Source organism: Quercus lobata, chromosome 4, assembly GCF_001633185.2.
Source record: "Quercus lobata isolate SW786 chromosome 4, ValleyOak3.0 Primary Assembly, whole genome shotgun sequence".
NCBI classification, from domain to species: Eukaryota; Viridiplantae; Streptophyta; class Magnoliopsida; order Fagales; family Fagaceae; genus Quercus; species Quercus lobata.
In genome coordinates, this window is record NC_044907.1 from 17,485,983 (window position 1) to 17,512,048 (window position 26,066).

A 26,066-nucleotide genomic window follows, 5' to 3' on the forward strand; every position below is an offset into this window, starting at 1 on the left:
TGCGTGATTAGGGCACGCGATCCTCGGCTTCGCCGTATCAGTGTTGCCTACGAAGGATTCATTGCTCCAGAGGGTATTCCACTTCCCGAACACACACCTCTCACAGAACCTCTTTCCGTGGCCAGCGTCTCAGCGAGGCTTTCTTCACCTCCACATTCCCTCAAGAAAAAGGGCACCAATAGGAGAAGGAAAAGGGAAAAAAGCAAGCAAACCGGCGCAACAACATTGGAATCCGCGGACGATTTTGAGATTTTCGATCAGCCCTCAAACCCCGAGGAAAGTTCTGACGAGATGGGGGTAAAAAGGATACCCCAAAAAAGCCTAATGGAGCTGATAGGAGGTCAACAGGGAAAGTCTACACCTGCCCAAACAGTACCATCGCAAGTTTCATCTCTTCCAGCCAGGTCTCCTCCTCCAGTCCCCCGCCACCCTCCTCTATCATCTCCGCAAACAGCACCGCCAAGCACTGCCGAGCCAGAGAAGCGCAGAGAGCAGAAAGGTAAGGGGGTGGCAGATGCGAGCAAATCCCGTCCCACTCGAGAGGAGGATGTCCAACGAGCGGCAAAGCAGCAGAAAACCGGACAGCCCTCTACGCGGGGCCAAGAGGAATTCGATTCCCCACATCCCGATTCACAAGCATGGCTGCCAGTTCCTATGCTCGGTGGGGAACCCCTGCGAAACGATGCCTCTGTAAGGGATTATAACGGCGGCATAGGGTGTCATGTGGCCTCGGCCATAGAGGAGGCCTTATTGCTCCCAAAGGATATGGCCGAGCTAAAGAATGTGAGGAAGAATCAACTCATCCTTGACAATAAACGATATTTGGGCATGGTGGGAAGCTATCTTTTATACTGCCTCATTCTGTGACTGTTACTTACTAATGCGTACTTTTCATTAACTATAACACTAACTCACCCCCCTTTTTATTTTTTACAGATCATCCAAAATACCTTCAAGCTAGATGAGATGCTCAATGCTTGTTCCAATCAGCTAGATGGTGAAAGGAAAAGAAGGGTAATGGCTGTTCAAACCTTGTCCAAATCTGAACAGGATCTAACCGTCGCAAGGAAAAAGCTGCTGGTTGAGGAAGAAGCTCGCAAGAGTGCTGAATCGTCATCAGAGGGCTACCAGAAGCAGGCCGAGGAACAAGCCAAGCTTCTGCGCGAGGCGAATGCTGAGCTGAAGAAAACTCAGGAGCAAGTTCTTGTTCTTAAGAAGCATCTGGAAGAAACTCAGGGGTTAAGGGAGAGAGCCGAAAAGCTTAAAGAACAAGCCGAGAAAGCAAAAATCGAGTCTGAGAAGGCAATGGGTGAAGCCGAGCAGAGGGGCTACGAAATCGGGATAGCTGAAACTGAGAAAGCGTTAAGAGCCGAGGTTCCGGAGGTTTGCCGTATCTTCTGTGCGAGAACCTGGAGCGAGGCTCTTAACCGTGCTGGGGTTGAAGCCTCATCTGAACTACGTAAGCCAGAGAGCGTATATTACCCCGAAGCGATACGCACCTCAGCTCCTCAACCACACCAAGCTGATACTCCAGCCCCAGCTATTACCCCCAGCGAGGAGATTTTACCTCGCAATTCCCCTCCAAGAGCTTCTCCAAACAAATCTACCACTGCTTCGAAGACATATACGGTCTCACAGGGTTTTCAACAAGAATTGGACTCCACAGTTCAATCGGCTGGGGGCATCATCAAAAAGTAAAAAGATAGAAACTGCTTTGTAATTTCAATTTAGACACTTAGTAGAGGACTTTCTCGCTTACTTTCTTATCATTCTGATGGTTCTAAGTTATCTTTACACTTACTTACTTTGTCGTTGTAATTTTGGATGGATTCATTTCAGACGCCTCCTTTATTGTACATCAATCTTGCATTCGAAGCTCTCTCTTTCTGACTCCTTAACGAATGTTCATAGGGCATTACTTTTACTGAGATTACGATTTAGAAAACTCATTACCACTCTTTCTGCCATTTAATAATTCAATGCACAACTTAGCAGGTAAGTTTCTACCGAATTAGTGGTCTAAGGATTTGACATAACATAGTTTCCGTTTAGCAATTCATTATGAATGACAGGATGTTAATTTCCACTAAGTTTGCAATCCGGGGACCTGGCATAACTCAGTTTCTGTTTAACAATTAAGTATGAATGATAGGATGTTAATTTCCACTAAGTTTGCGATCCAATGACCTGGCATAACTCAGTTTCTGTTTAACAATTAAGTATGAATGATAGGATGTTAATTTCCACTAAGTTTGCGATCCAAGAACCTGGCATAACTCAGTTTCTGTTTAACAATTCAGTATGAATGATAGGATGTTAATTTCCACTAAGTTTGCGATCCAAGGACCTGGCATAACTCAGTTTCTGTTTAACAATTCAGTATGAAATGATAGGATGTTAATTTCCACTAAGTTTGCGAATCCAAGGACCTGGCAAACTCGTTTCCTGTTAACAATTCAGTTATGTAGAGTTAATTTTCCACTAAGTTTGCGATCCGAGACCCGCATAACTCAGTTTCTGTTTAACAAATTCAGTATGATAGGATGTTCCACTAAGTTTGCCGATCCGAGGCCCGGCAATACTTCAGTTTCTGTTTAAACAATTCAGTAATGATAGGAGTAATTTCCACTAAGTTTGCGATCCGGAGGACCCGGCATACTCAGTTTCTGTTTAACAATTCCCAGTATGAATAGGATGTTTAATTTCCAACTAAGTTTCGATCCGAGGACCTGGCATATATCAGATTTCTGTTTAACATTCAAGTAGAATAAGGATGTTAATTTCCACTAAGGTGCGATCCGAGAAACCCGGCAAACTCAGTTTCTGTTAACAAATTCAGTATGATAGGATGTTAAATTGTCCAACTAAGTTGCCGTCCGAGGACCGGCATAACGCAGTTCTGTTTAACATTCAGTATGAAAGGATGTTAATTTCCACTAAGTTTGCGATCCGAGGGACCTGGCAATAACTTACTCAGTTTCTGTTTAACAAATCAGTATGATAGGATGTTAATTTCCACTAAGTTTGCGATCCGAGGACCCGGCATAACTCAGTTTCTGTTTAACAATTCAGTATGATAGGATGTTAATTTCCACTAAGTTTGCGATCCGAGGACCTGGCATAACTCAGTTTCTGTTTAACAATTCAGTATGATATGACAGGATGCGGGACTCATAGAATGCATATCTGACGTAAGTTAAAAGAGAATATTTAAATTAAAACTTCTTTACTAATAATAATACCTTCTGAGATTATTTACATTTCAGGGATGGAGTACAGGTTTTTCGTCTAGATCCTCTAGATAATAAGCCTCTACTCCAGCTACAGAGGTAATTCGATACGGTCCCTCCCAATTGGGTCCCAGTTTTCCCCAGCTTGGATTCTTAGTGGCCCCCAGGACCTTTCTCAGCACCAGGTCGCCTATGGTTAACGGCCTCATCCTCACATTGCTATCGTAGCACTGCTTGAGTTTGTGCTGGTAGTAAGCTAGCCGTACCATCGCGCTTTCCCTTCGTTCTTCAATCAGGTCTAAACTTTTTTCCAACATCGCATCATTATTACTCGAAGAGAATGCACTGGTCTTTAATGTCGGAAATCCAGTTTCCAGCGGAATAACGGCCTCGGTTCCGTAGGTCATGGAGAAAGGAGTCTCTCCCGTCGAACGCCGGGGCGTTGTCCGATATGTCCAAAGCACATGTGGGAGTTCCTCCACCCATCTTCCTTTCGCGTCGTCTAGTCTCTTCTTAAGCCCATGGACAATGACTTTGTTAACAGCTTCGGCCTGCCCATTGCCTTGCGGATAAGCTGGAGTGGAATATCTGTTTCTTATTCCCAGTTCTGAACAGTATTTCCTAAAGGCATTGCTATCGAACTGGAGCCCGTTGTCCGAAACAAGAGCTCGTGGGATTCCAAATCGCTTAACAATGTTCTTCCAGACAAACCTCTTCACATCTACGTCCCGGATGTTCGCCAAGGGTTCAGCTTCAACCCATTTGGTGAAGTAGTCTGTGCCGACCAGCAGGTACTTCTTGTTTCCTATAGCTTTAGGAAAAGGGCCGACAATGTCTAGCCCCCATTGTGCAAAGGGCCAAGGACTTGAGAGAGGGTTAAGAACTCCTCCAGGTTGGTGGATATTCGGAGCATATCTTTGACACTGATCGCATTTCTTAACGTACTCCTGCGCTTCTTTCTGCATATTCGGCCACCAATAACCTTGCGTTAGGGCTCGGCATGACAGGGATCTTCCTCCTGTGTGGCTTCCACAAATACCCTCATGCAATTCTTCCAGGATTAACTCTGCTGCCTCGGGAGACACGCAGAGCAAGTATGGCCCAGAGAAGGACCGTCTATATAGCTTTTTATCTTCGGATAACCAATACCGAGGTGCTCTCTTTCGTATTTTCTCAACTTCTACCTTATCTTCGGGCATCACATCACTGTCGAGGAATTTTAATATAGGGTCAATCCAGCACGGCGTCAAACTAGCTTGACGAACTTGGCAAATCTCCTTTTCTGGTGAAGTGGGGGTATGCAAGTCTTCCACAATAATTACCCGTGGGAAATTTCGTGCTGAGGAGGTGGCAAGGGTCGCTAAGGAGTCTGCGTGGGTATTCTCGCCTCGTGGAATATGTATTACGTCGAACGACTCGAACTCTGTTCGCATATGCCTAACCCGGTTCAGATACCCTTGCATTCTCGGGTCTTTGGCCTCCAACTCTCCAGTCACCTGGCCAACGACCAGCCTCGAGTCCGAGAACAGTTTCACTGCCTTTCCACCCATTTTATGGACCATGCTCATTCCCATTATCAGAGCTTCGTACTCTGACTCATTGTTAGTAGCTGAGAACCCCAGCCTTAGCGACTTCTCAATGATGACCTCTTCGGGAGATATCAGGACCAATCCCAGTCCAGCTCCCCATTGGTTTGCAGCCCCATCCACATATACCTTCCATACCGGCCCTCCTGGCGCGGATATTACGCCAACCGATTTTTCGTCCATGTGATCTCGATTCCTACTAACTTCCTCAGGGCACTCAGCGAATTCAGCTACCAAATCGGCGAGCACTTGACCCTTCACAGAAGTGCGGGGCATGTATTTGATGTCAAAAGCACCTAGAATCGTTCCCCACTTGGCAATTCTGTCGGTGTAGTCAGCACTTCTAAGTATGGATTTGAGAGGCAATTGGGTCAAAACAACTACAGTGTGAGCTTGAAAATAGTGTGGAAGTTTACGTGTCGCATGGACGACTGCCAGTATGGCCTTCTCTAACGGCAGATATCTCACCTCCGCTTCATGGAGGGACTTACTTACATAATATACCGGCCTCTGGACGCCATTGTCTTCTCGCATCAAGACGAAGCTGACTGCGTGTGGGGCTACCGCCAGATAGGCATACAACATCTCATCCACTTCAGGGCTAGACATGATCGGCGGTTTGGATAAATAATTTTTTAACTGCTGGAACGCCTCAACACACTCCTTGGTCCATTCGAATCCCTGCCACTTATGTAACAGACGGAAAAAAGGACGACACCTTTCGGCTGACCTGGAGATGAATCGGTTTAACGCAGCAGTCATCCCTGTCAACCTCTGCACTTCCTTTGGATTCTGGGGCGCTTGCAAACTGTTAATAGCCCTAATCTGATCGGGATTAACCTCAATTCCCCTATGGGTCACCATGTACCCCAGAAATTTTCCTGAACCTACACCAAAGGAGCACTTCGAAGCATTCAGGCGCAACCTGTGTTCTCTCAGTATCCCGAAGATGCTAGTGAGGTCCTTCACATGTTCAGTCACTACCTTGCTTTTCACCACCATGTCATCAATATAAACTTCAATACTTCTGCCCAGCTGTGGCTCGAACATTTTCGTCATCATGCGTTGGTAGGTAGATCCAGCATTTTTCAGACCGAAAGGCATCACCTTGTAATGGTAGTTCCCAACCGGGGTCACGAAAGCGGTCTTTTCTTGATCATCAGTGGCTAACGGTATTTGGTGATACCCTTGAAAGGCATCCAAGAAGCTCATCCTAGGGTGGCCCACGGTCGCATCCACCAGCTGGTCAATCTTTGGCATAGGAAATGGGTCTTTGGGGCATGCCTTATTAAGATCCATGAAATCCACGCATACTCGCCACTTCCCCGTCTTCTTCTTTACTACCACCGTATTGGCCAGCCATTGGGGGTAAAAGACTTCTTTGATAGCCCCAGCCTGTTTGAGCTTGGCAACTTCACTTCGGACTGCCTCGGCATGCTCTTTCGATGGTCGCCGAGGAATTTGCCTTCTAGGGGGAACGGCAGGGTTTACATTGAGTCGATGACAAATAAAATTTGGGTCTACTCCTGGAGCCTCATACGGGTCCCATGCAAAGACGTCCACATTAGTTCGAAGGAACTCCAGCAAACTCGCTTTCTCTTCCAGAGGCAACTTGGCCCCAACCCGAAAGAATTTCTCTGGATCATCAGCAACGGTCACCCTCTCCAGATCTTCGCACTCTACCCCATTGGTTGGTACGTCTAAACCTGATGCTGGGATCTTTAATTGCTATGACTCATTATCGGCTGTAGCCGAGGTTTCTGCCTCAGGCCGATGCAGTATAGCCGCTACCTGGCATTGCCGAGCAGCCGCTTGGTTCCCTACTATCTCCAGCACTTGGTCTCCGGACGGGTACTTCACCTTCTGATGCAGGGTAGATGAAACCGCTTTAAGTGTGTGAAGCCAGGGTCTGCCCAGGATAGCCGTATACGGAGAAAAAACATCTACGACAATAAAATCCACCTCCACCACCTCCGTGCCTGATTGCACGGGCAACCTGATTAGCCCCATGGGAATGACTAACCTTCCCTCAAAACTGACAAGAGGGGAATTATAGGTTGTCAAGTCCTGCTGCTTCAAACCAAGCCCCTTGTACAAATCCGGATACATCACATCCGCTGCACTTCCCTGATCAACCATCACCCTTCGGACATCGTACCCACTGATCCTCAGCGTTACCACCAAGGCATCCTCATGGGGTTGTATGGTTCCCTCCAAATCTTCGTCTGAAAAACCCAAAACCAAGGAGACACGTTTCTTGGCTCTCTTCCATGCTTGAGAACGATCCTCAGCCGAGGATCGGGACACCGACAACACTCTGGTGGGGCAAGAACCAGTCCTCCCTGGGGCCGCAAAGATGACGTTGATTGTTCCCCGAGGGAGCCTTGATGAAGCATCCTCACGCACCTCGGAACCTGCTTGGCTCGCCCTTCCACTAGAGTGATGCAAGAGCTGTCTTAATTTTCCTTCCCGGACCAACTGCTCCAAATGGTCCCATAAATTTCTGCAGTTGTCTGTCGTGTGTCCATGGTCCTGATGGTAATGGCAATACAAACTCGGGTTGCGTCTTGCAGGCTCTCCTGCCATCCTGTTAGGCCATTTGAAAAATGGCTCGTCCTTTATCTTCTCCAAAACCTGCTGAACAGGCTCCCGAAATACCGCATTAACGGCCTGGGCATCTGCCGAGACCGACTGGCCAACAAAGTCCCGCCTTGGTCGGTTGTTATTATAACGATCCGACCTGAAATCCCTCCTCTCCTGAGGGATCATCTTGGCCTTTCCTTTCCCCTGAAGCTGATCCTCCTCTATCCTTTTGTACTTCTCTATTCTGTCCATCAGTTGGCGCACACTGGTAACAGGTTTACCCGTCAAGGATTTCCTCAAGTCATGATCAGCTGGGAGGCCGGCTTTGAAAGTAGTTATGGCCACAGCGTCATTCTTCCCTCTTATTTCGTTGAACATCTCCCAGTACCTATCCGAATAACTCCTGAGAGTCTCGCCCTCTCGCATAGACAAGGTCAACAAGGACCCCAGCGGCAAAGGAGTCCTACTGCATGTAATAAAACGAGCACCAAAAGCCTGGGTCAGTGCTTTGAAAGATCCAATAGAGTTGGCCCTTAAGCCATTGAACCACCTCATCGTCGTCGGACCCAAGCTCGACGGAAAAATCTTGCACATCAGGGCATCATCCCTGGAATGAATAGCCATCTTCTGGCTGTAATAGCTTACATGTTCCACCGGATCCGAATGGCCATCATACAGAGAGAACGTAGGTTGATTGAACCGCCGAGGATGGGTAGCATCATCTATGCTTCTTGTAAAGGGTGACCTGGAAATTTGACTCAAGGCTTTGTTCATGGCATCGTTTCCCAAGCCCCTACTAGTTGGACTTTTATGCCTACGCCTATGGCGACGCTCCCCTTCGTAGGAGAAAGTCTCACTCTGCGGAGTTCTCGATCTCCGCCTATAGCTAGTCCCTTCGTGCATGGCGTAACTCTCTTTTCAAGTCCGCAATTTCACGTTGCAGATCCCCATCATGCTTCACGTGGGAAACGTGGCTCTTCCCGCGTGTACGGGTTCTCGTGGTATGAGTAGTATGTATGCTCCCCTCTTGGACTTCCCTCCGTTCGGGACTTTTTCGAGGACCACCATGCTGAGAGCCCCTTGACTTCGCCTGATGCGGGCTGATATCACCCTGATGCAGCCCCGCTGCGGGGTGAGGCAGTTCCATTCCTTCCATCGAAAACGTTGTATCGGAGGTTGTACAAGATAACACAAGCTCTTCCCACAGACGGCGCCAATTGTAGGGACACAATTTGGTGACGAATCTAAACAGTATTGGGTTCGTACGTAAAAGGCCCAGACAATATGATTTGTAGAGCGTGGGTGTAAAGAACTAGGTTAACTGTGGTATCTACCTCCAAGATTTTCTCTCAAGCCCATACAAGGTTTACCTTCCTTTTCGTTGGTACAATGAACCTTTTTTCTTAAGTGCCTAGTGCAACTCTCCCTCTTTTCTCTTACTTCTTTCTCTCCAGTTTTATGTGTGTTCTTCTTTTTCCTCGATCCCCTCTTTCATGTTCTTCTTTTAGTTTATATACTCCCCTTCGCGATCCATCCTCGCCGAACACGTGTAGATTGTGTCCGGGGGATTTCTTTCTGTCCCATCTGGCACCTCCTAGAACTTCCTATGGGCAGCTGTAAGGCTGCTTCCCTACTGCTCAGGTATCACCTCCACATTAATGCGGCCAGAGAGTTGGTTGAGAGGTCATTAATGCGGAGGTAGCTATAGTTTCAGATATTTGTTTGCCTTATCTCTTCCATCTTTAGTCGGCTACTCTACCCTTTGAGATGACCTACTTCTGAGATCTGATCGCGGTGAGACCACGTCCTGATCGTCCTCGGACGCGATCGTCCTCGGACGCATACTGCCGAGGAGCAGGGCGTCCTCGGACGGGTACACGGCCTCGGATGGGCCACTGGCCCAACAATCCTCAACCAATTCTGAATCCTATGAGCCTATCAACCGAATGATCCCCACAATATATATAATGAATTAATTGATGTTATATAAAAATTAGTAACTTTTGAAGTTTATTCACTTAACTAACTAAAATTATTATTTTTTTCTAATCAAAATTATCAGAGAAAGAAAAAAGAAAAGTAGTTGTATAATGAAAGAAGCTAAATTTACGTGATTTTGACTTATTAGTTTTATAATATATATTATAATGTTTTTGAAGAAACGTAGTCGTATAATGACAGTGTGTCAAGTAAAAGAAAAACTAAAAGTAAAGTCGTAGTATAGGTTTAAAAGAATATAAAAGTATGTTTTTTTTTTTTTTTACTTAAAAGACCATAATATATTATTAAGTTGTTCAAATTATGGACTAAAATTTAATTTTATTGGCATAAAAAAATTTTAGGATGTTCCCAAATTTTTTTTTTTTCAAGATAGATAAATATAAAATTTTATACTATTATGTATAAATTTTTTTTTTTTTTTTAAAGTTAGGGTCGTCTCCCTGGCTATAAGGTGCCACTGCCTGTTGGATGGTACCACGTGTCATCACTCATTCTTTTTCACAAAACTTGCATCCGGCGGGGGAAGCTGAAAGAGATAGACAATGGTACACGTAAAACCAAACTTTATTCTATAAAAGAGATATTATTATTAGTCAAAGATTGTGGGGGCCTGGATTTGTCATTGGATTTAGACCAATCTTCACCGTTGAACTAAAAACCCAGAAGTCTGTGGTTACATCCAACGGGTCAAGTTTGTTACTTTGAATAGAAGATCTATGAGATTGACCAATGTGTTCGTAATTCAGACAGTGTACCACCTAGCCTACATAATTTACTTAAAGTCAAGTTAGTCAACATTTGTTATATATGTACAAATCAGTGGATGGCACATCTGGACAAGTGTTTTACGCATAAAGTTCCCACGTAAAGTTGTAATACAACTCATAAAACTATATAGTAAAAGCAATATATGAACAAAAACTTGTAAACATATGCACTTTTAATTGAAATTTTCTTGAATTTTTTTTTCTTAAAAAAAAAAAGAAACCCGTCGATTCCAATAAATATTCTGACACCCATAATAAAATAGTACTTAATGACTAAATTGTCATTGGCATGACGCATCAAACGTATACAGTTTTGAAGGAAAAAGAATACTGCAGATTGGATGAGCTGGACACATGCAGTTTTGCTTTTAATGGGTCTTGCAAAGATCCAGGGAGAGAGAGAGAGAAAGAGAGAGAGTTTTGAACAGTGTGTTTGAGAAAGTGAGGCTGTCAATACTCAGTACCCAGTGGGACTTTTGGAAGGGAAGATGGCAAAGCTTGCTTATATTCCAGTGACCATGTTTAGCTTAATTGTGTTTGTAATAGTATTTATGTGCACAGGAGCAAACGAAGTTGAAGCACAAGCACCAGGGAGTCTTCCTGATAATGAAGGTACTTTCTGTTTGTATATATTTGTATGTTATTTTGGTAATCAAGCTCAAGTTTATGGAGTTGGAAATCAGTATATTGAAGTTTCAGTTTGCTCAGCTTAATGAAGTTTATATTAGCTGTTAGCAGCATCCTTATTGCCTCTGTGTTGTAACTTGGCCTCATGTGGTTAAGGGCTTGACATGCTTCTCATACTATTTAATTAGCCTTTTTAGCACTGCAATAAGACCCCATAATGAAACTGAATTTCAAGGATCATCACAGAGAAACCAAGACATGACTTTTACCTTCTTCGTGGCCATATCTGGTCACATTAAATGGGTCGATTGTAGAATTACGAAACCATGCTTTGGATTTGCTTTGAGAAACCGAATTAAATGAGGCCACTCTAGTTATGATTCTTCCTCTTATAGAATCCCACATAGCAGTTAAACTTTATTTTTTTATAAAAATAAAACTATAAAATAAGGGACCCAAGTCACTGATGGGTTTGATGCATCATAAACTATCCTAGGACCATATTTGGTAATGAGAAGTTCTCTAATGTGCCAATTACTCAATCTGAACAAAACCATTCCATTCCCAATTAGGTGCTTACAGAATTAGGAGTAATAGGCCTTAACTTCAGCAATTTTCCCCAACACCAAGAACATTCCCTAGACATTTTCATAGACCATGAATGAATTTTGTCCTTTCAATAAGTATTACCCAGGCAACCCAGAACAAGCTTGACAGGGTAAAGGCAACCAGATATTCCTCATAACTGAAGCATTATTTGAATTTAGGATTTGAAACAACTGTCTGGTTAACTTTTTTTCTCAGCTGCACTATTGGCACGTTCATTCCACTGGTAGGCATACTTATCAGTTATTTAGGTAACAAAAAAATCCTGGTAGAGAAGTTGATGCGTTTGATGTGTGCAGTGGAAGCCCTTCAAGAAATAGCTACACAGCTGGGGAAGAAAGACTGGAATTTCAAAGTAAATCCATGCAATGACTCAAGCTGGATTACACCATCTTCAAGTCAGAGGCAATTGTACAATAATTCTGTCATCTGCAATTGCTCCAACACGGGTGGTGTATGCCACGTGGCTAGCATGTACACTCCCTTTGCTCATATAACACAAAAGTTATTCTATTAAATTTTCTTATGAAGGTTAATGGCAAATAAAAGCAATGAATATTTGAATAAGATGTGTAACTTAGTTGAAAATTGGATAAACACCTATTTCTTTATTTTGCTAAAATTTTTTCTCTTTTTTATTCATTGAATTTAAGCTAAGACATTACTTTGAAATTGTTACATAAAATTGTAATCTCTCTCTATTTTTTATTTTACTTTAATCTTTGTTATACAGATTTCTTAGAGGGCAGGATCTTGATGGTATACTTCCACCATCTTTGGTTAAGCTACCCAACCTTAAGGAAATGTAAGAAGGGCTTCCAATTATTTGTTTTTCTTGTTAGCCAGCAAATTAGACTATAAGCTTCTACTTACAGCAGACTTTCCTCTTGCTGACAGTGATTTGAATAGAAACTACCTTAGTGGAATGATACCACGAGAATGGGCTTCAATGAAGTTGGAATTTCTGTAAATGACTCACCACCCTTTCAAGTCCAAGGTTAGCTGGTTAAAGCTAATTATTAAACTAATGAAAATGAATCAAGTGCAGGTCCATCAGTACAAACAACTTATCAGGACGTATTGACTACTTGGCAAGCATTACCACTCTGAGAGCTCTGTATGTTTTGGATCTCTATGTTAAATAATTTCAAAAATTCATTTGGTTAAGCTCTGCTGTTTGTAATCTTGGACTTTATTTCAGGTCCATTGAAAGCAACCTGTTCTCTGGCCCTGTTCCCCCTGGGCTTGCAAACTTGGTTGACTTGGAGATTCTGTTAGTGATTCTTTCTTTTCACATCACATTTGATTAGTCATTTCTAAATTCTCAATGAGTTTCATAACATAATAATAGCGTATGTTGAACTGGTCTTAAGTTTCCTTTTTTACTGCAGCATTCTCAATGCTAACAATCTCACAGGAGAGTTGCCAGTAGCTCTCACTAGTCTGACCAAATTAAGAGAAGTGTAAGTGGTTGTCAACTTTTCAATTTCTGTACTAACAGTAATTTTTTATTTTTTGTTGAAAAATGATCAAGTTTTTATTTCATTCTATCTTGTTTCTATCTGGCCCATATGCAGTAGGATTAGCAGTAACAACTTCACTGGAAGAATGCCTGATTCCTTTCAAAGTTGGAAACAACTTCAGAAATTGTATGTGATATTCCTTCAATTTTATGTACAGCACTTCTACATAAAAGTCTCAGGTTTAATCTAAATCCATTGTAATTATGTCCTTAACAGAGAGATCCAAGCTAGTGGTCTTGAGGGGCCCATTCCTCCTAGCATTTCGGTCTTAAGCAATTTAACAGAGCTGTGAGTTCCGTGTTCTATGTTAAAAGTTGCTGAGTTGCATAATCTCTACAATAATTTCATGTGATTTTAAACTAATAAAATTTATAGCCAAAGAAAATAACAGTTATTGATGGCGCAATATCATGCAGAAGGATCAGCGACTTACATGGAGTAGGTTCACTTTTCCCGAACCTACGTAACATTGGAGGCCTGATAAGATTGTAAGGTTTTTATGTTGTAAAATTATCTGCAATTAGAATAATACACATGTTATTGCAATTTTGCTTATATGAAGTTGGTTTATGTTTCAGGATGTTGAGAAGCTGTAATATCTCAGGACAAATCCCTGGATATATATCAGAAATGACACAGCTGAAAATTTTGTAATTCCTCTCTTCATTCTTCTCTTTAATTTTTAGTGAATTACAAAAAGATTAAGAAATATGGAGAAAAATATTTACACTTGACAGGTATTGAAGTTCAAAATGTGTGGACTTAAGCTACATTGCAATTGATAACTTGCTAAATTCTAATTTTCGACACAAAATTTTGAGACCTTTTATTCCTAGCTTGACAAATAGCTTATTGTATAGTATTAGAATTAGTATCTCAAGAGTTATGATCTGAATTTATTGCCTCTTTTGTCTAGTGATTGTAATTTAAACTGCTAAAACAGAATGTTAGCCAAGGATATCTACAGATAAGAACGATAATGACATTATGATGTTTAAGAAGACCTTTAGTCTCTTTAATTTGGTATGTACCATGAAAACCTTTTACACTCTCCAATGTAGGTGTGAGAAACTGAAAATGTTATACTACATAATACATTGATAAAAGATAAAAGTGTCAGGTGGAGCCCAAAATTCATGATAGGAAAGAAAGATGAGTAACATAAAATTAAGAGAGGTCATATGAAATATGAATAGGTAAAGTTTGGAGGGCTAGCTGTATACATTTCTCAAGTTGCATAATATGACAGGGATTGAGACAATTTGTAAGTTCATTCAAGAAGAATTAAAGTTGAGACTAGTTGTTTAGGTGTACACTATACATAAATATTTGTTTTGGATTGTATGTAATTAGATGAATTCTAGATTATTATGCCCATGCTATTACCTGCCACATGTTTAAAGATAATTTGACTGATGCCTACTTGAGTTACTCATTACAGCAATGCCCTCGTCAGATTTATGCTTAGTACTCTTCAATTATGAATGGAAACAATTATAGATTTATAGCTCCATAGATTAAGTATGCGAACATATTATCAGGTCCTCCATCAATCTGCTATACCTAAATTTATGTTATTTTCTAGGTCCATTCTTATTTGGGGAACAAGCATGTCTCTAAGTTAACCATGTTGACTTGGACAGTTATTTAGCTTACTTTCTTGTGTTCTTATGACATCTTCTTTTTCCTTTTTCAGGGATCTTAGCTTCAACAGATTGGAAGGAAACATTCCAAATTTGGAAGTTCTAACTAGTTTGGACACCATGTAAGCCATCTAAATTCATGCGGTGGCCAACTTACGACTTGATCTTGGGGCCATTTATGTTAAGCTGGACATACTATGTTGGCCTGCTTTCTAAAGCAATTTAAACTTTTGAGATTGTTGATTTACCAACATAATGTAAGAGCCTTTTTGTCTGAAAGGTTTTTGGAATGAAGCATTATGGTGCAAAGTCGTATGTCTGAAAGGTTTCATACAAATAGAGTCAGCTCGCAAAAGTTTGAAATTTATTTTCTTTTATGTACATTCGAAATAGTTACAATATGTGTGTTTCTAATCACAATGTGATGATTTGATGCTCATTGGATAGTTATCTGACAAGAAACTTGCTCAGTGGGCCAATTCCAGACTGGTTCCAGGGCAGAGATAACCGCTAGTATGTTTTCCTTCTTAACTTCTACACTGAATTTGCATGACATTTTCGTTCACTTATATTATTTTATTTGGGACTGTAGAAGCATATTCTCTTAAGGTATTAAACATAATGTTTTATATCCGAAAATGTATATATTTGAAATCCTAATTTGGATAATGGTTCATTTCATGGCCTCTTTATGGGTAGGTTGCACCGAACATTCTCCACGAAATGGGTGAAATAATCCCATTCTTCTGGCAGCTTAATTTGCATTTTTCTCCATGTTGCATCACCTTGAAAGAACGGCATTATTTTGTTCCATTGTTCAATGTTTGTTATCTAGAAATGCTGGGTGGGGGTGGCCAAGTGGGCCTAAATTGATGTTGCTTTAGCTTTGATAAATCCAGTTTGAAGTTTTAGAAATGCTATATTATGGTAAATGTATAGAACAAAATTCTGTTATAGAATACATGTAAGATATGTCTTTCTTAGAACATCCATAAGGATGGTATAAATCACTGAATTGGTTAATTGTTTAGCTAATTATGGAAAGAAGGGATTAAGGTTGTATTAATTGGTGGTTAATATGGTCATAAGTTTGTATACAACTCTCAAATTTCCTCTTTCAACTTTTTTACATATTAGATCAATTGTAGCGTTAAGATCAATTCAAATCAAAATTGATGAAAATGTAATTTTATGTATTGGAAGATTAAAGGAAATCACGTTTTTGTGCAGTCAAATAGATATCTCTTACAATAATTTTTCCGAAAGCTCTGCGCCAAACACTTGTCCTGACACCTTGTAAGAAACTTTTTCCTCTTAAAGTCAACCTACTTGAGCTTTCAACACCTTTATTCATTTACTTCATTTATTTTTTGGGAGAAAGTAACTCATTTGTAATTCAACAGAAATTTGTTCAGAAGCTTTTCTGGACAGGACAACTCGTAAGCTTCTAATTTATTTAACTTCTAAGGAGAGCACTTTTTATAATTTTATTTTTCGTTTCCATTTTTTTAAATATGCTAATTCTTCTTCCTTATGTTACATTTTAATCTAGAATTCTTACCGAATGTCTGAAGAATAGTCCATGTTCAAAAGGTATATATATATATATATATATATATATTAGAACCAAACTAGCATTTAGATGCTTCAGTTATCAATATCACATCTTCCTCATCAATGATTTTTTGTCAAGAAAACAAAGAAGAAGATTAAATTATTAATGATAATTGAATATCTCCTGTTTTGTTTGATTGTATCTGATTACTTTGGTGCTCTCTAGATCAGTATTCCTTGAATATAAACTGTGGTGGAAATGCAACCACCATTGGAAACATCAAATATGAAGCAGATTTAGAGCTTGGAGGAGCAGCAAAATTTGTTCGCATGATGTCAGATGATAGTTGGGGCTTTAGTAGCACTGGAGATTTCTGGGGTATTAGGAGTGGTGCACATGACTACATAGCAACAAATGAATCTGTACTCAAAATGAATGACTCCGAATTGTACATGGATGCACGCCTCTCTCCTCTTTCTCTCACATATTATGCGCGCTGCTTGGCAAATGGAAATTATACAGTGAAACTTCACTTTGTTGAGATAATATTTAGAGACAACAGATCCTTTTTCAGTGTTGGAAGACGGATGTTTGATGTTTACATCCAGGTACTGGTAGTCAGTCAGATTTTTTTTCTTCCCTAAATGCTATAGACAATAATTTAACCTAAATATGTTGTTGTAGGAAGAACTGGTGCTGAAGGATTTTGATATTGAGAAGGAAGCACAAGGAGTTGACAAAGCAATTGTTAGGAACTTTACAGCATTTGTTAAGAATAAAATTTTGGAGATCCGCTTTCACTGGTCTGGGAAAGGGACAACAAATGTCCCAAAGAGAGGAACATATGGTCCTCTTATATCAGCTATCTCCATAGATGCTGGTAAGTACAAAAGTTGTATGTTCTGTATTCCTTCTTTTACATGGTCAGTTATTTCTCACTCTCACTCTTTCATTTTTGAGTTTTGAATGTTTCTATTTTCCAAAACTAAAAAGTAATATATTATTATTGTATGGTGTATGGTGTATGGAGAAGCAGTCTCCAAAACTACTGGATGCAAAGTAAAATACTTGAAACAATGTTGATGTGCAGATTGGTCGAAGACATACAAAGATTTTTTCTTATTCCTCTCTAATTCCTCTTTCATTACCTAACCTGTGTTTTGAACCATCTAATAGTATCTGGTTTTACACTAGATCTACCTATGTGTCTGCCTTTACAGTACAATATACAAAACCGAATGCAGTTTCACAATCACTATTCTTTTCTACTTTCCTTCTTTGTAGATTTCAAACCTCCTGATGATATAAAAAAGAAGATACTCATCACAGTTGGAACTGTAGTTTTGGTGTCAAGCCTTATCCTCCTGATTTTAGGAATTCTTTGGTGGAAAGGATGTTTGGGAGGCAGGACATCAAGGGAACAAGGTAACTTTGTTTTGATATCATTGACTAGTCAGAATACTAATGAAGCAGTGATGTAAATTTTTAAGATGCATTCTAATATCTGAAACTTGTTCCATACAGAACTGAGAGGCCTAGATCTGCGAACTGGTTTTTTTACATTCAGGCAAATTAAAGCTGCCACTAACAATTTTGATGCTGCAAACAAGCTAGGGCAAGGTGGCTTTGGAGCTGTATACAAGGTAATCTACAACTCCATCATGATCTTCTATCTTTGCATGAATGCATTTTATACCTTTTTCTCTCTTTTTTATTCCCTTCGCATTTTCACTGGTCCAGATAGACCTCATACATAACCATTGCACAAATACTGTCAATGCAGGGCACTTTATTAGATGGTACTATAATTGCAGTTAAGCAACTTTCTTCTAAATCAAAGCAAGGGAATCATGAATTTGTGAATGAAATAGGCATGATTTCTGGATTACAACATCCCAATCTTGTTAGACTGTATGGATGCTGTATTGAACGAAATCAGTTATTGCTAGTATATGAATACATGGAAAACAATAGCCTTGAACATGCTTTATTTGGTAAGCTTAATCTTTCATCTTTGGCATATTATTATTTTGACTTGAAAAGAGTAGGTTTCAATTTCCATGAATCATATAGGACCTATAGGTTGAACTAAAAATTTGGATATCATTGATTGAGCTATCTACTTTGCTGGTCCAGAGGAAAGCCGACTGAAATTGGACTGGCCTACGAGAAAAAATATATGTCTTGGCATAGCAAGAGGTTTGACTTTCTTGCATGAGGAATCAACCCTGAAAATTGTTCATAGGGACATCAAGACTAGCAATATACTACTGGATGGGGACCTTAATCCTAAGATTTCTGACTTTGGGTTGGCCAAGCTTTATGAAGAGGAGAACAGCCACATTACCACCCGAGTTGCAGGAACCGTGTGAGCTACCTTTTTCTCTTCCTTCAATTTGAACTTAGTTCTTTCTTTTGTTCTTTTTTAGACAAATATGAATCTTAATGGCTCTAATTTCAAGTTGCTTTCCTAAAAGAAAACCAGAATAAGGCAGCAATTGAAGTCTCCATAAACAAGTTCAAGTATACACAGTACTATGGGAAAGTCCTCACTTTAAGTATTAGTAGGAGCTTTATTTATATTAGCCATCTGCATTTGCCACCCAATTGTACTCCTATTTAGTATTCCTGCTTTAAAAATCATTTATATGATAGATATAGAAATAACCTGCAAATTTAGTTTACCTCAATTTTATATGCATCGAAGCAACAGCTCAAACTTCTCATCAAATAGAAACTGCAGAATAAAACAAAGGATGAGAAATTTCTGTTTTATTCAAAAATTAAATTTCATATGTTGAATGCTACCTCTAAATTTTACCTTTTAATACAAGGATTAAGGAATATAGAGAAATTTTAATTTATATTTTGCTTTCCTGTATGGCTAATGGTGCATGACTACATCAATTATCAACTTGCAAAGTGGCAATATCCGTAATAGGTAGAGAAATAGAGTCACCCCCCTTCCCCTCACTCTCTCAACCCACCCAATCAACATTAAGTGTAGTTTTTCAAGGCTTGCAATTGTTAACGGTACAAATCTTGTTTTAGGTGAAGTTTCTTTCATGTGGAACAAATTTGTGACTAAATAATGCTAGCTTTTTTAATGGCATAATTGCTTGCCAAAATGGATATAAAATATTATGATAGGATATCTAGTTACCTAAAACTATTTTGGCATGGATTTGTTTGTTAGAGAAGCTTGTAACCTCATTTTAGTGAAACCTTACTAATCGAATGATCTTTCTGTGCAGAGGATACATGGCACCAGAATATGCATTATGGGGATATTTAACATATAAAGCAGATGTATATAGTTTTGGGATTGTTGCATTGGAAATTGTTGCTGGGAAGAACAACATGAAATATCGACCAAATGAAAATTTTGTATGCCTTCTAGATTGGGTAAGATAGATCTTCATCAAAATTTTCTTATAATTGAAACTAAAGGCAGCTTTGAGACCGAGTCACTTTTTTTGGGACTTCTTTATTTGGCCCTGTATTGTGCATTTATTTACCAATCCAGATTTAAGTGCCATTTTGCACAAGACTTATCTTCTTTAAAACCAAATAACATTTACTGAGTTCTGATTAGAACATTTAAAGAGCTAAGCATTCCATATATACAATTTTCTTTCTTCTCTTCTTATTTTATTTTATTTTTTGGTGGGTAGAGGGGTAACCTGAATAATGATATAAAATGAGAATGTTAAATTGAGTTAGTGTTGGCAATATAAGAATAGCATGAATCTAGCACAAATTTCACTTTTATTTTCATTAGAAGTCTTTTTAGATATAGTTTCTTTTTAAGAACAAGTTTTTTGTATTTGGCTTCAGTAAATTATTACCTTATCATTTAAGATTTGTATTGTTTTGCTCAATATATAATGCTAATTAATTTCTTCTTTCCATTTTCTTCTATATTCTTTTACAGGCCCTTGTTTCACAACAAAAGGGGAATTTGATGGATTTGGTGGATCCAGACTTAAAATCTAACTTCAGTAAAGAAGAGGCAGTAAAAATTATGAAAGTAGCTCTATTATGCACTAATCCATCACCAACACTTCGGCCCACCATGTCTGCTGTAGTAAGCATGCTTGAAGGCCAAACTGCTGTTCATGAGTTGATCATGGATCCAAGTATTTATGGTGATGATTTGAGATTTAAGGCACTAAGAGAATACTTTGATCAGATCATGGGACAGGGCTCAGATGACACCCCGAGTCCCATTCATTCATTGGATGCAACATGGATTGGCTCTTCCACTACATTATCGAGTGAATCTTAATTCTAGGTTAGGTAACCATTACATTGCCCGTCATGATGAAAAATTATTGTCTACTGATAAGAAAATATATTGAATCCCCTGGTTGCAAGATATGTGTTTCATAAAGCTTCTTGTATATTCTTGTCAACTGAGGACAAAAAAGAAGAAGAAAATTTAAGAAAATAAGCTGTGAAATGAAGCTGAATATATAGTTGAGTAGAAATTGCCCCTTTACATGATTAAAACATTTGATATGGCACATGCACTGCTTCTGTGGCTTATCCTTCTAAAAGTGCTATCTTGGTACAAACTGTTAGGTCAAAGTGGAAGTTATATACAAAATCAATGTTTAACCAATCACATTGGTTCTACCACATTGAATTTATAACTGTGGAAGTACAATTGACACTGCTATTTGATAACATCCATGCTTTCCGGGTTAATGGATGTTTTCCTTTGTATGCTTCTGAGAAGTTTGAGGAAAAGAAAAATGTGCTCTGTTGCAAGGGGGGTTGCCCATTCGTACGGCAACAGTTTTAGTCAACTTGTAGCTAGTGACGGTAGCGCCCCTTCTGGCAGAAATCTTGGGTTGACTATGTAAAGTGGCCAATGTACTAAACATTGTTAGCATAGAAGTACCTGAGCACTATTTTTTTTTTTTAAAAAAAATGCAAAATATGAAATGACTATGAGATCCATATGAAATCCCAAACCCAAAAATCTATTCAATTTTAAGCTCTTGTAAGCTCAAACTCTAAATTTGGTTAGCAAATCACTGTCTTTACCATCATACCATTAAGTGAGCCTAAACAAAGCTGACAATCAATGTATTAAGATTGCTAATTCTAAATTTTTGCTCCTTAATTTCCATGGGTAGAAACATCCAAGATTGTTTCAACCGTACAAACCCAAAAGGAAGTTCTTCAACAGGGCGTAGGTTGATTCAAGGGGGGAAAAAGATTGAATCAACGAGTGATTATGATTTAGGTTAAAGCTTGATTGATTTAGATTAAGGCATGATTTAAATGAAACGTAGTTTCAGTTTGTTCCCATCAATAGGTAATTAATCTTTTTGCTTGGTTGCCTTAAACTGTTCAACATCCCGCAGTTATAGTCATAAGCCACTACCTGATTCCAAGGAAATGATCCTCTATTTCAGAGACTTCACCTCATCTACCTGATTATTGTAAATGACCATAACCAATCGTTTCATTCTTCTATCATATAAACGCGCGCGCACACACACACACATATATATATTAATAATCACAGAATGCATTATAAGAAGCTAATTTTCTCAGAATTCTTCTTAGTATTCTGAGGATTTCTTCAGTACTCTAAACATATAAGTTGGTTTTGTAATCTTGAATTACAGAGAACTCACAGATATGAAGAAATTAGAACTACTAAGTAGGTTCATGAAATTAAAATTTTTTTGGGCCTGTTGGTTTTCTTTTTAATAAACAACTTTAAAAAAAAAAAAAATTATAACTAGGACATAAAGAGAATTAAAAGTGTTACGCACATAATATTTTTATAATAAATCTGAGTTTGTAGATTTTTACACCTTCCTAATTTAAATCCATCACTAAAATTACTTTTTGCTTATTAGTAACAGCAAACAATAACCTGATACATAAGATTTATTATGAAAATATTATGGACATATCATTCTGCTTAAATTTAATAAGAATTTGATGTAAATCACTATGTTTACCGTGTCCAATAAAATATTGACACGCCAAACTTTTCCATAAAAGAAAAATAAGGAGTATCACTACACCAATTAGTTTTTTTTTTTGTGTAAGCGAGGATCAAACCCAGATTTCTTATTTAATGACAAAAAACTTTATCAGTTAAGCTAACTGAAATTCACATATGTCCTTTGACTTGACTATTTGGATTGATATTTTAATTGCTAATAAGAATTACACTAATGAAAAAAAATAATGCACAAAGACGCCTATGTATGTTGTAGTTTGAATTTTTCTTGAATTACAATTTACAAATTAATAGGATAGTTTCAGCTCGATCACCCCTCCTAATATAAATTCCTAACTCCGCCCTAGAATGAAAGAGTAAGGGTTTGATGTTGTTGAGGGGGACGAGCTTCTTGAGCACGTGAGCCCTTTGTAAACTATAAAGTATAAACATTCATTTATAGCCATCGACCTAGGCAACCACTGTTTAAAATTTCCCTTCAACCAAAGTTTCTTGCCAGTTTCCTAGGTTTTACCTCTCTGCTTGGGTTTTTTGTATCTTCATATAGGGGAGGGCTTACGTTCTTCATGCATCATAGGAAGGGTTTATGTTGTTTATGCATGGACCATAAGGAAGGGTTTGTGTTCTTTGCTCCTTCGTAGGGGAGGGCTTATGCTCTTGGGTTTATATGGGACATGTGAGGTTGACCTAGCTTAACTTAGGACAACCTTGCTGGTGAAGGTGCTCTTACTAGTTGAGACGTTGAGTAATTCCTCACACTAGTAAGTCGTTGACTGTACAAACTTTGTGCTCAACAGGATTTTTTTATATTGTAATTCCATTTCTTACTCCACCCACCTAATCTAATGTACAATTAAGAATGAAGCTTGTAACATCATCCACTTTAGCATTATTCTTTCAAGACAAACTCTGTTCTAACCTGCTCCGAAGTTGGTAAGCTATAATGTACTTTTTTTTTTTTTTTTTTGAGAAACAGCTATAATGTACTTGAATAGTAAGAGTTTGAGCAATTGACAAATTCTTACTATTCAATTGTCAATAAAAAAATATTAGCACAATTGAATAGTAAGAGTTAATTTGTCACATGATGAACACTAATTTGTCCATGCTGGTACCTTGTTTTGTTTTAAATTTGTGGGGCACAACTGAAATTGTTTATTTCTTCCTTTCAGGCAAAACTCAAAATAAAATTGTGTTACTTTAATTTGTTAGGATTCTTTTGACGTGCATGTTCGCTCAGATATCAAAAGAAACCTAATCTTTTAAGGTGTCCTGCCGACATAGTCAGAAAATTCGGAACTATGCAATGAATTGGCCTCACAACCATAGGCTCATAGCTCACCACAACCGTGTAAAATGGAAAATTAAAAAGCACTTTGAAAGTTCAATGAGAAATCAAAATAAGATACGGAAAGTGATAAGACCAGTATCAATGAAATTGTCCCTGGGCTCTTCTATTAATATTGGTCTTCTTTATTTTTTTATTTTTTATTTTTTTTTATGTATACAAAAAGAAAAAAAAAAAAAAAATCATGAATTATGAATTATTTCTACATATCACACAAGGTTGGTAAACTTTGCTTGTAAATTTGTGCATTTTAAACCCTTAGGTGACGGTTAATATGGAGTAATATTTTAGGATTTTTGAAAATGTTTAAAAATTTCCTAACAATTCCATGTTTAGTTCCAAAATATTGCACAAGGGAATCAGATGCCCTTGGGCATCTGAATTCCCACTTGACCCCAATTTTGTAAGAATGTGGATTTTCTTCAAAATAATAGGTGGGTATCCATATTCTTACCATTGGAAAAAGTTACATTATTTTTTGGATAAAGTTTCCCTACAATCTTGTTCGGAGGAACTCTCTCCAAACTATAACGTGTCAGCACTAAAAATTAACACCTGTCCAACCCAACTAAAACTGAAATTCAAGAACTAACTCCCGTTAGTTCAAACGTTAGACCTTTCCATATCATTTTTTATTAAAAAAAAAACTTCTCGCCATCATCACCCAAACACAAACACTCTGTCCTCTCTCTCTCTCTCTCTCCTTCAACGCAAATCCCTTCTCCATCTCAATCCTTTGTTGCAGACCATTTTTCAGTTTTTTCAATTGTTTTCAATCCCAACTAATCCTCCCTCCACCGGTCCCCCCGATCTATCTCTTGTTTCCGATGGTCCCACCCATCAACCACTCTCCACTGTTCCACCCATCAAATCCCTTTGCTCTCTATCGGCGCTACTCCCTCCAAACTTATTTTAACATTTATGAAGAAAAAAAGAAATTTTGAAATTTATGTTTATGTGTACACATCATGATTGTCGTTTGGATGGCGATTGGGTCGGATCATAGGCATCTTCGAAGATCGGCGAAGCAACAACTATTCATGATTGTTCCAATTTGGGTATCGTCGAATCTCTTCTCTGGCCCGGTGCTCTTTGTAGTTTTTTGGGTATGGGTATGAGATTGTTTTTCCAGTACGGGTATGCAATTGTTTCCGGTATGATTGTTTTTCCGGTATGGGTATGTGATTGTTTCCAGTATGGGTATGTGTGTTTTTCCTATGGGTTTGTGATGGGTTGTTCAGGGCTGGCCGATGGCTTTGGGCTATGGATTTGCAATGGGTCATGGTGGTAATGGACCAATGGTGGTTGTTTGACCGATTTGGGTTTGGGTTGGGTTGATCCAGAGTGGGGGTTGATCCGGTTTCTAGTGTTTTTAAGGACTTTGTTGATGGTGGTTGGGGGTTACATATTTGGGTGGCAATTGTTCAGAGTTTGGATTGGATTTGGATGCGATTGTTCATAGTTTGGGTTGGAGTTGGGTGGTGTTTGGGTTAGATTTGATGGGTCTGTGTGTGTTTCGGTGGTTGGTGGTGGCAATTTTTTTTGGAGTAATTTTGGTGGTGACAAAAGAGTGGCTGAGTTTTGGTGGATGGTGTTGTGTGGGAACGGCGGAATGAGAGAGAGAGAGAGAGAGAGAGAGAGAGATGTGGAAAGGTCTAACTTTTGAACTAATGAGAGTTAGTTCTTGAATTTTAGCTTTAGTTAGGTTGGACAGGTGTTAATTTTTAGTACTGACACGTCATAGTTTGGAGAGAGTTCCTCCAAACAAGATTGTAGGGAAACTTCATCCTTATTTTTTTTATAAATTGATAATTTCACCATTCCTACCTACTCTTTAACCAATTAAAAAAATGTCCTTATCTCTTTTTAAAAATTATGATTAAGAATTAGTCTTCATATATATATAGTAGATGCTAAAAAAAATATTTTTATTAACAAAGAATGATGTTGTGATTGCCATTAAAAACAAGAATTTAAAAAAATTAATTTTGTATTATACATATCATTGAAGAATGTAAGAATTTAATTTTAGGGGATTCACCATGATTTATAGTTTATATTTCGTTTCTTATGCTATTCCAAAATTTGAACATTTTTTGAACTTCTACCGCTTGTATCCTTTCACAAAACTTGCATCCTTAATTTTTTTTACCCAAAAAAAAATAGGGTGGGGAGAGTAAAAGCTGAAAGAAATGTACAATGGTGCACGACAAAACCAATCTATCTTTAATGATAAAGTTTTATTAGTGAAAGCAAATATGAAAAAATTCGACCGGACTCCTGATTTGAACTCAAAAGAGCCTAATCTTGAGATTTTTTACCTGGAATAAAAATATGTTGACACGTGACCCACTTGAAAACTTTTTAATCTGAACTCCATTGACCCGATCCGACCAACCTGTCAGCAAGGTCTAAGTGAAAAATTGGTGGTCATACTAAATTACTTTTTTTTTTTTTTTTGAAAGGGTCATACTAAATTACTAATCAAAGTTCGGATGGATTTTTTATTTTTTTTTGGATTTAGACCAATTAATCTTTACTATTGAACTAAAATTCATATCACGCAACATTCAAGTACGTATTGGAGGAGGATCTAATTAACTTTACG

At 38.7% G+C, this 26,066-nt stretch overlaps 1 protein-coding gene across 3 annotated transcripts; it reads left to right on the forward strand.

Moving 5' to 3' along the window:
• The first annotated feature begins 10,321 nt into the window (after positions 1 to 10,321).
• LOC115987637 (probable LRR receptor-like serine/threonine-protein kinase At1g07650) lies at positions 10,322 to 20,669 on the forward strand. Of its 3 annotated transcripts, none has more exons than XM_031111228.1 (24): positions 10,329 to 10,779; positions 11,700 to 11,874; positions 12,134 to 12,205; positions 12,298 to 12,366; positions 12,449 to 12,517; positions 12,602 to 12,673; positions 12,792 to 12,863; positions 12,978 to 13,049; positions 13,140 to 13,211; positions 13,340 to 13,411; positions 13,502 to 13,573; positions 14,629 to 14,688; positions 15,014 to 15,079; positions 15,797 to 15,862; positions 15,970 to 16,005; positions 16,119 to 16,159; positions 16,347 to 16,729; positions 16,806 to 17,001; positions 17,406 to 17,546; positions 17,646 to 17,764; positions 17,905 to 18,115; positions 18,258 to 18,489; positions 19,376 to 19,526; positions 20,056 to 20,669. In XM_031111228.1, the coding sequence occupies exons 1-24, from the start codon at positions 10,656 to 10,658 to the stop codon at positions 20,407 to 20,409; spliced, it is 2,997 nt and encodes a 998-aa protein (XP_030967088.1). In that variant the 5' UTR covers positions 10,329 to 10,655; the 3' UTR covers positions 20,410 to 20,669. The 3 variants fall into 3 exon arrangements, with proteins under 3 accessions (XP_030967089.1, XP_030967088.1, XP_030967087.1); XM_031111227.1 differs by having other exon boundaries at positions 10,330 to 10,779; positions 14,620 to 14,688; XM_031111229.1 differs by lacking the exon at positions 20,056 to 20,669 and having other exon boundaries at positions 10,322 to 10,779; positions 14,620 to 14,688; positions 18,258 to 18,487; positions 19,376 to 19,520.
• The last annotated feature ends 5,397 nt before the right edge of the window (positions 20,670 to 26,066 follow it).

Bases quoted from the DNA above. Each gene is read 5' to 3' on its own strand.
- LOC115987637 (XM_031111227.1), top strand. From the start codon at position 10,656: ATGGCAAAGCTTGCTTATATTCCAGTGACCATGTTTAGCTTAATTGTG. The intron at 10,780-11,699 runs GTACTTTCTGTT...TGATGTGTGCAG, and splicing joins GAGTCTTCCTGATAATGAAG to TGGAAGCCCTTCAAGAAATA. The intron at 17,547-17,645 runs GTAACTTTGTTT...TGTTCCATACAG, and splicing joins CAGGACATCAAGGGAACAAG to AACTGAGAGGCCTAGATCTG.